At 34.7% G+C, this 11713-nt stretch overlaps 2 protein-coding genes across 2 annotated transcripts; both read left to right on the top strand.

The window, feature by feature from the left end:
• Positions 1–658: 658 nt before the first annotated feature.
• On the top strand, positions 659–6432 carry LOC149737403 (uncharacterized). The gene is made up of 9 exons (XM_089874203.1): positions 659–2386; positions 2750–2866; positions 3121–3177; positions 3690–3812; positions 4219–4356; positions 4834–4900; positions 5013–5074; positions 5139–5177; positions 6036–6432. The coding sequence occupies exons 1-9, from the start codon at positions 2294–2296 to the stop codon at positions 6066–6068; spliced, it is 729 nt and encodes a 242-aa protein (XP_089730329.1). The 5' UTR covers positions 659–2293; the 3' UTR covers positions 6069–6432.
• Positions 6431–10988, top strand: LOC149737402 (uncharacterized). The gene is made up of 8 exons (XM_089874205.1): positions 6431–6576; positions 7345–7470; positions 7897–7953; positions 8308–8424; positions 8623–8733; positions 9120–9210; positions 9685–9761; positions 10329–10988. The coding sequence occupies exons 1-8, from the start codon at positions 6478–6480 to the stop codon at positions 10359–10361; spliced, it is 711 nt and encodes a 236-aa protein (XP_089730331.1). The 5' UTR covers positions 6431–6477; the 3' UTR covers positions 10362–10988.
• The last annotated feature ends 725 nt before the right edge of the window (positions 10989–11713 follow it).

Raw genomic sequence — 11713 nt, 5'->3', positions numbered from 1 at the left:
TTTTCTAAATAAAAAAGTGTTAATCGCTGTTGTGACGCAAACAATCGACGTCTCAATCGTAATTGTAGCAAAAGGTCATTCCACCGCACATCAGCATCGCGTAACTAAATGGTCAAAACTGCCCACGAAAAAACACTACACGCCCTTATCTACATCAGTAATCACACCAAGTTGTCAATATTTTGGTTGTGTCATGTTGTACACCAAGTCATCAGGACTGTTTAGTTGGTAATAGTTACTTTGGTAAAGCGTTTATTCAGGTTGTGGTGTATTATTATTGTATTCTAACTATCTTTATTAAGTCTGTTAAGTCTTGTTTTAATTTAGTTTATCACATCTAGTAATGTTAGTTTTTTGAATATGGAAAAATACTGTGTGGAAGATTAAGTACAAACAACAAGAGAGCTTGTCTCTAATGAATGGGCACGTAAACTATGACTAATTTTTTTATTAAGTTGAATGTATGGCTGATGGTTTGTCAACCCATTAGTTATCACTAGGTTGGAGCCATTGTCGTTAAGTGTCTTGCCCAAGGACACATATGCCCACAATGGTAGCAGCGTCGAGCCTTAAACCCATTACCTCTGGGTTGACCCTATTAGCTATCGGCTACAGGCAGGGACGGTAACCGCTTTTGTCACAACACGGCCGATGTATTTCAAATAATATGTTTCACACACCTCATGTCGGCTTACTTGTTACTATTGTTAACGTGTATGGTTAACAACTTAGACAACCCATTATTGAGCATTGGGTTGGAGGAAAGTCACATTCGCCCCAATGGTAGCAGGGATGAACCTTGAACCCATTACCTCTGGGTTAGGAGGCAGGCGTGCTAATCACTGTGCTACGTGGCCGGATAAGTTCGGGGTTGTGTTACCGGTATTTTACTTAAAATATTTATTGGCCCATAGTGAAAAAACCAAATCAAATTATGATCAAAGGACCAAAGTTTAGAATATTTTAGACTGTTTCGGATCAACAAGAAGTAATCTGAGATTTTTAAACGCGTTGGTTTTCTGTTAGGTTTAGCAACCACGCTTCTTTCTTTCAATTTAAATTCAAATATGTTTTTAAATCTTAAATGTGTTTAAACAACTGATTTTTTGTCAATATCTTGTCTTTTTAGCTATTTTTTTTCCTTAATTAAAGAGACAATTATAAACTTATCATTATATGGAGGACCTTACCCATATAGAATAGATTCTATTCTATTCAATAGAATGTGCATATACAATGTTGGGGTAATGGGCCAACTCTGGCATAAATCTCAGGTCCCATGGGCCATGGCATACCCCACTGTAGGACCACACCTATCGAAAATTGAAAAATAATGGATCAACTCTGGCATAATTCTTAAGCCCATGGTGTATTACACCGGATAATGATATTGTTTGTTTCTCGACAAAAAGTCCTAAATAATATTGACGTTAAGTCCACACCTGATTTTATCACCAACAAAACAAACAGCACGTGATGTCTGTGTACACAGTTCAATACTGTGTAAAATGGGACTGTATTTGCTTGAAGGCAGGATCTCAGGACGGCATGGAACTATGTATGGCGTCTTTTATAATACTTTCACTTTATTCAGTATTTGTTTTTGTTATGCAACTTATTTGATATGTAGTATTTGTTATGCTGCTTTGGGACAACACAACTGTATGTAAGGTTAAGGAAACATTTATAATTGAATCTGAATGTGATAAATTATGTAAATCGAAATCTGGTCTAATGCTCAGCAAGTTGAAGGATTATAGAAATAAAAAAATATTTTAGATTTGATGTTTATCTTTGTAGAGCTTGACTCTATGTAAACTCATGTGTGATAAACATATTGCAACTATTTTATAGCTGACTGATAATTCATTTATAAATTTAAGTGATGTGTTATTTATATGTTATACACAAGCCACTGTTTGAATAACTACTTGATAATATGTTACTAATATTTCTGTGATTTATAAGTTGTACATACTATTACAACTTTTTTGTCATTTACTATTGTGGGCGTAGGTGTCCTTGGGCAAGTCACTCAACGGCAATTGCTCCAACCCAGTGGTCACTAAATGGTTGTCCAAGTTATCAGCCATACGTAAAAAAATAAATAAATGATCACACACAAAGTTACATACATGATAACTCGTAAGCTGGCACAAGGTGTATAAAATAGAACACTCGTGTTATAACAACTGTCGTTGCCCAGTCACACGAGGATAATGTAAGTTACATTCGTTCATATTTTAATAACTAGTTCATTATTTGTTTATAAGATTCTGATATTTTGTATTGAATGGTGATGTCACCATATAACCACCAACGTCTTGAGAGCAACACGGAGGAAAACCCTAGACAGAAGTATGCAAAAATATACAATGGCATTGGTGTAAGTGTTTCTCAATAAACCTATGAATGTAAAAAATATATATATAATCTCAATAAATCTATGAACATAAACTAGTTTTGTTAACAAATATTTAAATACAGATATATATAGTTGTATTTATTTTTAAATACTTAGGCTTGAAATTGTCTTTATGATTATAGTAAAACGTAAAGACAGCGTAGGCTATAGCGACAAAACAACAAACTTGCAGTTAAAAACATTTTTCGGTTGAAAAAGTTAAACTAATTATTTACATTTACCTGGCTGTTGTTTTGATTATTTCCAAAGTTAACTTCAAATGTGAAAAATGATCGAGCATAATTGTGGTATTTTTCAAGATTCACATTGCGTTCATTGTTTCAGATAACCAATATTGTGCTGGGATGCATTGCTGCTGTGTTAGCCGTCACAGGACTTGCATTTGAAAGCTACTCTTGTTGTAACCGAGACATAGCTGCTGGGATTTGGGGCGGTGTGATCGTAAGTAATATACCTGTATATATATGAGTTAATTTATACTGTATGGGGTTTAGCACTGAGCAGCCACACCTTTATTTCACAGTTTGACTCAAGTATAGTTTTTACTCGTAACATGTTTTAAAGACTGTCTCTTTTCATTGTTTTAATTAATCTGATCTTGGCTACTATATTTGATGGCACAAATAAATACTTGTAATATATATATATACATTCTGGAAAAGAATGTGCTTATTTTACATTTGTATTTATTGCAGTTAATAATTTCTGGAACAATTGCTGTGAATACTGCAAGAATGATGACCAAATGCATGGTTTGTATCTTGTGTTGATTAAGTTAGAACTTTAAGACCTCACCCATATAGAATAGAATGTGCATATACAATGTTGGGGTAATGGCCAACTCTGGTCTAAACCCCAGGTCCCATGACATGCCTCACTGTAGGACCTCACCCATATAGAATAGAATGTGCATATACAATGTTGGGGTAATGGGCCAACTCTGACCTAAATCCCAGGTCCCATGACATGCCTCACTGTAGGACCTCACCCATATAGAATGTGCATATACAATGTTGGGGTGATGGGCCAACTCTGGCCTAAACCCCAGGTCCCATGGCCTGCCTCACTGTAGGACCTCACCCATATAGAATAGAATATACAATGTTGGGGTGATGGGACAACTCTGGCCTAAACCCCAGGTCCCATGGCATGCCTCACTGTAGGACCTCACCCATATAGAATAGAATGTGCATATACAATGTTGGGGTAATGGGACAACTCTGTCCAGTTTTTATTTTAGTTAACTTTCACTTTATGCATTCAGCTTGTGCTTACAATGTTGGCTTCAGCAATATCTGCAGGTGTTGGGCTCGCTATGTTTGGAGTGGAACTTGCCTTCGCTGTGAAAATGAACAACCATAATTATTGGCAGTATTACTATGCCAAGGTACATCTTTAAGCTTTATTTTACAATGTGGAATGTATACGTGTTTAGTATGGAGAAGGGTGTATAAAACGTAACACCTATGTTATAACAACGTAAGCGGGCATGAGATGTATGTAACAAATGAATGCAACTTATTTATCCTCGCATGGCGGGACAACGACAGTCGTTATTACACGAGTGTTCTGTTTCATACACCTCGTGCTCGCTTACTAGTTACCACGTATGTAACTTATTTATCCTTGCATCGCGGGGCAACGACAGTCGTTATTGCACACGGGTGTTCTGTTTCATACACCTCGTGCCAGCTTATGGCTTACCACGTATGTAACTTTGTGGGTGAATAAATAGATATTACAGCTTATGTAAGGCGATAATGGTGGAGAGAATTAAATTCTTTAATATTTAGATTGTTCTGCTTGTAATACATGGTGTGCTGTCGTTTATTGGATTCACTGGAATGATTCTTTCAATTGTGAACACAGTGTACAGCAGTTATGCTTTATGCACTGGCCATTCTGTCAGCTTTTCTATTCAAAGAGACCAGGTACTTAGTTTCTGTTACTTTCAATTACGCCCTAATTTGTTTCATTTAAATATTATTGTATTTTATTATAATAGTTGTGTGTTTTTTCAAATATGACTTCGTATAAATTAATTTATACTTTAGCAGCCATGTTTTTATCCAGCACTTTTTTTCAAGCAGAATTTACCAGTACATGTTTTTAATGATTGTCATTTTGCTGCTAATTCCCTTTCCTTCACTATTTTAATTAATCTTTGTCACTGTATTCTAAGAGATAAATCAAGCTTATGTTATATTAACTACAGAATGCTCTTAATATTTAATAATTACATTCTATTTTTTTGAAAAATATTTGTGTATTTTATTTAAATATTTTGTTTATTTTATTTAAATACATGTGTGTTTTATTTATTTTTCATACAGTTGTTTCTGTACTCTAATAGATAAAGGGTATTTCTATTATTTTACCTACTAAAACTACTTAATATTTGCAATTAGAATGGCTTTGCAACTGTTACTGTCACACGTACCAGCCCTTGTGATCAATCCAACCCCGAATGCTCTGGTAAGCCATTATGTGAATATAACTTGTAACTACAATAACTATATAAAACATGTCACTTACATTTACCATTAAACTATGCAAGTAACAGTTTTACCTTAAAACATGTTTACAGCTCAACCACAGGATAATATTGAAGAATCCGAAAACATTGCAACCCAGCAGCAGATATCTCAGGTTTTTTGATCTTAACTTCAATTAAGTTTATTAACCGGCCACATTTTATTTCTTATTTTAACAGAACCGGTCACCTCCAGAGAGACCTCCTCCCCCATATGCGGTTAGTACATTGTTACATTTCTATTATTTACGTCTTTGGCCAAAATACCAAACAGTAATTGCTGAAACCCAGTGATCACCAATGGGTTGTTCAAATTATCTGCCATACAGTAAAAGCAATGAATGTAACTTACTTTATCCTCGCGTGGCCGAAAAACGACAGTATAATACAGGTTTTCTGTTTCATACACCTCGTGCCAGCTTAGGAGTTACCAGGCATGTAACTTTGTGGGTGATTATTTTTTTGGATTTTTTCATGTATGGCTGATAATTTGGACAACCCATTAGTGACCACTGAGTTGGAGCAATTGCTGTAAAGTGTCTTGCCCAAGAACACATACGCCCACAGTGGTAGCAGCGACGAGCCTTGAACCAATTATCTCTAGGTTACAGACAGGCGCGCTAACCACTATGCCACTGCGCCGGACAGTAACATACTTAACATCTTTCTTGGTGTCGTGGCACAGTGGTTAGATCACCTCTTCCAGCCCGCAGTTTATATGTTCAAGGCCCGTTGGTGCTACCATTGTGGGCGTACCTGTCCTTGGGCAAGATACCTAATTACATTGGTTCCAGACCAGTATGGGTTGTCTAAAATGTGAGCCACACAGAAAAACAATCACCAAAAAAGTTACATACGTGGTAACTCATAAGCGGGCATGAGGTTTATGAAACAGAAAACCCGTGTTATAAAAACTGTCGTTGCCCCACCATGCTAAGATAAATAAGTTACATACCTGGTAACTCGTAAGCTGGTACGAGGTGTATGAAACAGAACACCCGTGTTATAACAACTGTCGTTACCCCTTCACACAAGGATAAATAAATTACATTCATTCTAATTGTTGACTTTCTACAGGCTTTGTCAGATGAAAAACAACCCCCGGTATAAACCAACCAACCCTTGATTCAACTCATTAATAAATCTCCCACAATAAGAACATTGTAATCATATAGTTTATTACCAGTGTCAAATATTTTTGAAGCAATTGCAAATCAAGGACATTACTTGTATGATGTTTCTCTATTTTTTAAAACAAATTGTTGTGCAATTGGCGATTTCCGAATAAGTTTATTAAAAACATGCTGTAACAATTTTTTTTGAAGTGACAAGTATCTCTGTTAATTACCAACTTTTATTGAGTTTCTGTATATAAAACATTTTTTTGCAATTAGCGAACTATTTCTGCTTGCCTTTGTAATTGTAGTGTCATATTACTTAACACCTGGATCTTGTTCATTTTGCATTATGTCAGGTGCTAATAGGGTAGTTATTTATTCTAAGCATATGCTTGTTGAAAATGCAAGGACATTCTACATCCGATCTTTCCACTTTGCTCACTGCTGACCAAAGTGCTTACCCAGGACAGAAGTATGTTGGGGCATATAAAGGATTGGGTGTAAGTTGTATGACTTTAACATATTTTACATATTTCTTAGTTGTTGGTACAGAAGGGTGGGGGAGATGGGACACCTTTTCATTCTATTTTCTCGTCCCATTTGGTAGTAAATAAAGATCCTTCAAAGAATTATAAAACCATGTTCTCATAACTCCCATGGACCGTTGTCAATTGTTTAAAACATAATCAGGTTATTTAGATATTATGTGATAAAAGTGTCCCATCTTACCCCACTCTACTATATTGCATGTTTTCATTGTTGTTATTGGTGTTAATTATAGCATACAATAATTCACTGCTTTTTATGTCCGAAAAAGTGGTTAGTGTGTTTGCCTCTACCCAAAAGGATGCAGGTTCAAGGCTTGATGCTGCTACCACTGTGGAAGTGTATCTTTAGGCAAGACACATAACAAAAAATACTCCAACCCAGTGGTGACTAATGGGTTGTCTAAATCGTAATTGTTAGTCATACAGAAAAACAATCACCAACAAGTTACATACATGGTAACTCGTAAGCATTCACGCTGTTTATGAAACAGAATACCTTAGAAAATGTGTTATAACACTTGTCGTTGCCCCGCCTTGCAAGGATAAATAAGTTACATATATGGTAACTTGTAAGCTGGCACGAGGTGTATGAAACAGAACACCCGTGTTATAACGACTGTCGTTACCCGCCATGCGAAGATAAATAAGTTACATTCTTTACTTAACCATCTTTTTTTAAACAAAATCCTAATCCTAAATCTAAATCTTCTTATCCGCCAGATCACCCAAGTGGTTATAGGAGCGTTGTCAGTTGTAACTGGTGTCGGATCCATAGCCATAACAAACATTAATCATAATGGATATTATTATTATGAGATAGGAGAAGGCATATGGTGCGGAGCCATCGTAAGTTTAATTTTAAATATGTAGTTGTGGAAATGATTAAAACAATTTATTGCCAAAAGGTAACTTTCACACTTATAAATATTAACATAATTTCAGTTGTTTCATCCATTACAATAATAATAACTCACAAAGTAACATACGTGGTAACTCTTAATTTGACACGAGGTGTATGAAACAGAACACCCATGTTTTAACCATTGTCATTTTCCTGCCATGCCAGAATTAATAAATTGCATCCATTCATCTAACAAAGGTTATATTAAATTAACTTGGCGAAGAAATGAGAAATAACAGCAAAATTCTGCAATAACTGTTTTGACTACCGAATTTGCAGATAAAAAATTGAATATCAAACACCAACCCACTATATACCTCATTACATCTTTAAACAAATGTTGTAGTTTTTAATAATTGTCCGTGTTTCAGTTAATAGTGGCGGGGGTACTTTCCATCATCTCCAGTGGAAGACCAACAGTTTGTTTGGTAAATTGATATTTATTTTAAATTAACCAGGATTGGTATATACTATAGATATGGGTAAGGTTCTACACCTACAGTAGGACATGCCATCGAATTGGAAAATTAGGCCAGAGTTGGTTCATTACCCTAACATTGTATATGCACATTCTATTCTATATAGGTGAAGTCCTACAATAAGGCCTGCCATGGGATCTGGGATTTAGACCAGAGTTGGCCAATTACCCCAACATTGTATATGCACATTCTATTCTATATGGGTGAGATCCTACAGTGAGGCATGCCGTGGAACCTGAGATTTAAGCCAGAGTTGGCCTGTTACCCGAACATTAACTATTTAGTAAAGTTAAGTTTCTTTAGATTTCCCTATCACTGACAGCAGCTATCATAGCAACAGCAATTGGCCTGGCTTTGTTTGGCATTGAGCTATCAACAGTGCTGAGAATCCTTCAGTATAATTACAACTACAACTCATGGGTAATGTATTATGTTTCAATCTTCCTATACCAATTGCCAGTATAGTGAATATACAAAATAACATATAAACTGCTGCGTTTTTCTAAATGTTTTGACGTCCTATACAGCTCTTTATGAAGTTAAATGACACTTAACATGCTGTGCTAGTGTTTTGCGCTGTAGATTGTTAGTCATTTTGATGCAGATGTTATATTTCAGCTTGTTGAGTTGATTATTCACGGGGTGATGGGTTTGCTTGGTTTCATAGCGATGATCATAGGTATTGTGATGGTGGTGTATTGCAGCAAGGCTGTGTGTTGTGGCCGAGCGGTAAGTATATTTATTAATTGCAGGTTAAAGGTGGAAGTTACTTGAGTTATTAACTGTGCGGTGAAGTGGCAAGAATATGATTTCATGTTTCATTAATCTTATTTTACTTTGCTTCACTTTAGGCAAAGTAGTTGCGTGCCTGCCTCTTTTTAAAATAATATGTATGAAACAATACATTAAGATGTACCGCACAGAAGACTCGTGTTGTAACGACTGTTGTTGCCTGGCCACAAATAAGTTACAATCGCCCACAAAGTTACATACGTGGTATCTCATAAGCAGGCACGAGGTGTATGAAGCAGAAAATCCGTGTTATAACGACTGTTGTTTCCATGCCACAAGAGGAAAATAAGTTACTTTCATTTATTGTTCACTTGCTTTGACAGGTTTCAGCACCGAGTGCACAGACACAAGAAATAACATACGATTACCGAATACCTGGTTCTACTGCAACAATCCCACAAACACAAGATTACAGTAAGTCAAATCATCCGATAAATATTTAAATGCAGCTAATATAATATTGGGGCAACATTAAATTGAATGATCCGATATTTTATAGAATAAGTTCTGTTTCATAATATCAGAATTTTGGTTTAAGGTCATTGTTTGATAATAGGTATTTTAACTATTTTAGAAGAAGTACTTTTTTCCCATTGCATTTTATTTTTTCAATTAAATACAACTCCATATGAGTAAATTTATACTGTACTGTTGGTGTTACATCCACACCTTTTATTTAACACATTTAGTCAAGTAGTTTTACCCATATCGGCTTTTAACAACTGTCGTTTTGCTGCTAATTCCATTTCTTCATTGTTTTAATTAATTTGATCTTCTGTATTCTAAAAACTAAAGAGAATTATTATGTATGTTATGGTACTGTATTCAAAGAGATAAATTCAATGTTCAATGTATGTTATTCTGTATTCTAATCACTGTACCTACCAGACCATGCACAAGCCCTCCCCACCTACAATGAAGTTTACCCTGTAGTGACAGTCGTATCATCTGTTGCTGTCGGTCAGGTTAATACTCACTTACACATAAATGTATCTTGTTGTTAAATTGTGTTGAAAATGAGTTGAATGTGAATGAATGTAACTTGCTTTATCCTCGCGTTGTGGGAAAACGACAGTCGTTAAAACACGAGTGTTCTGTTTCATACATCTTGTGCTCGCTTACAAGTTACCATGTATGTTACTTATTTATCCTTGCATGGCGGGGAAACGACAGTTGTTATAACACGGATGTTCTGTTTCATGTATCTCGTGCCAGCTTCCGAGTTACCACGTATGTAACTTTGTTGATGATTTAAAATGTGTGTTTTGGCAAATGCTATAAAACCTGTTCCAACCTGTGAGGTCCTACCGCAAGGCACTCCAAGGCCAGTTTGTGCATCACCCCAACACCCTGCACCCATGGTGCTACAACCAATAAATGTATGTTATTTAACTGAAAGTTAAATCTTCATATTTTGGTTCAACTATTATATCACAATAATGAAATTTAAAAACTTGCATTATATTAAAAATATTAAAATAATGATTGATTTTAATTTATTAGTAGAAATAATTTCTTGTATTTTAATGCAGGAATTATGCGCAGATAATGAAACATTAGCTTAAAATTGAGACCTAAGTTGGGACTTGCGCTAATGTTTAATATTGACGTACGTAAAGATTGTCTAAGTTATATCTTCCCGATTATGTTGTTCAAGAGAAGAATTTTATTTAGGATATTAATTAATCACATATTCGCAATTATTTTTATTTGTTTTAATTTCTAAGTTTATGAAATTACTTTGATATGTGTTGTGCCAATTAAGTTGTTATTGTTCCAAATTATTAAAAACTTCTTCAGTGAATAATTATGAAATGTTTTGTTACCATTATGTTTCCTATGCCAACTCCCTACACCTATATACAATCCCCCCACAAAATATATTCATGCAACTTAATCCAAATAATATGCATTTATTCGAAATGTTAAAAAAAGTTTAGTAAGTAATTATGTCCAATTTCGAATTGTTGTTTGTTTTAAAAAATGTTTTTTTAATTAGAGTACATAGAGATAATATACATATATGTAATATCTATGCATAAAGCATGCATGCTTCATATATTTAATAAGGGATTTTTTCCCCATTTACAGCAAACACTGTTTTCCAGTTTAATAATTAATCCTAAAATGTTCGTTTAATTATTGACATACTTTCTATGTCAATAAAAATTAAATGATTAACAAACCTTTTATTTGTAATCTTGTATTTACATTTCTTTCAGTACCTTCTGTGTAGCAATTACAGTTGTGAGGTTATTAAGTCTATCCTTGAAGAAAAGAGGAAGAATAATGTAAGATAAACTGTTGAAAGAAAAAATAAATGAAAGTTTTAGGTTTAGGAAAACCTGAAGACAGTGGTAGTTTTTTAACCATGGATAAAGAAAATATAAACAAACAAAGCAGTTTTAGACTGAAATAAAACAGACAAACTTTAGGAGAATAATATTCTGTGAGTGTTAAATATGGAAAAAGAGAATATAACCAAGTCACAAGTTATCACTGTGGTACCAAAGCTTCTTGTGAAAAAGCAACCACTCTTGAAGTTCAGCAGTGCCTATATACCCCTTGTGGTAAGTCCTTAAACCCATTTGTATATATTTAGTAATTTGTGGTGAAAGCAATGTTTTCATCCTCTTTTATTGCCTCAGGAGTTGTCAAAAAACTATTAGGAAATATGGGATATTATGGGGTAAGCTGTCCTTTAATGATTTGTAAATAAGTTGGTAAAGATAACCTGGTCCATGGTTTTACTTTTCCTGTTCTATTTGATAGTAAAAAAAAAGCATTTACAGAATTATATAACCGCATCCTCCCTACTCCAAAGGAAAGTTGTTAATTGTTAAAAAGACTATAAGGCAATACGAGATGCCAATATGCATTTTACCCCACATTACTATTTAACCTATCCTTTAAAGAA

Source organism: Ciona robusta, chromosome 3, assembly GCF_009617815.1.
Source record: "Ciona robusta chromosome 3, ASM961781v2".
Lineage (NCBI taxonomy): Eukaryota > Metazoa > Chordata > Ascidiacea > Phlebobranchia > Cionidae > Ciona > Ciona robusta.
The sequence above is the reverse complement of the archived record's forward strand: the minus strand, read 5'-3'. Positions and strand labels throughout refer to the sequence as shown.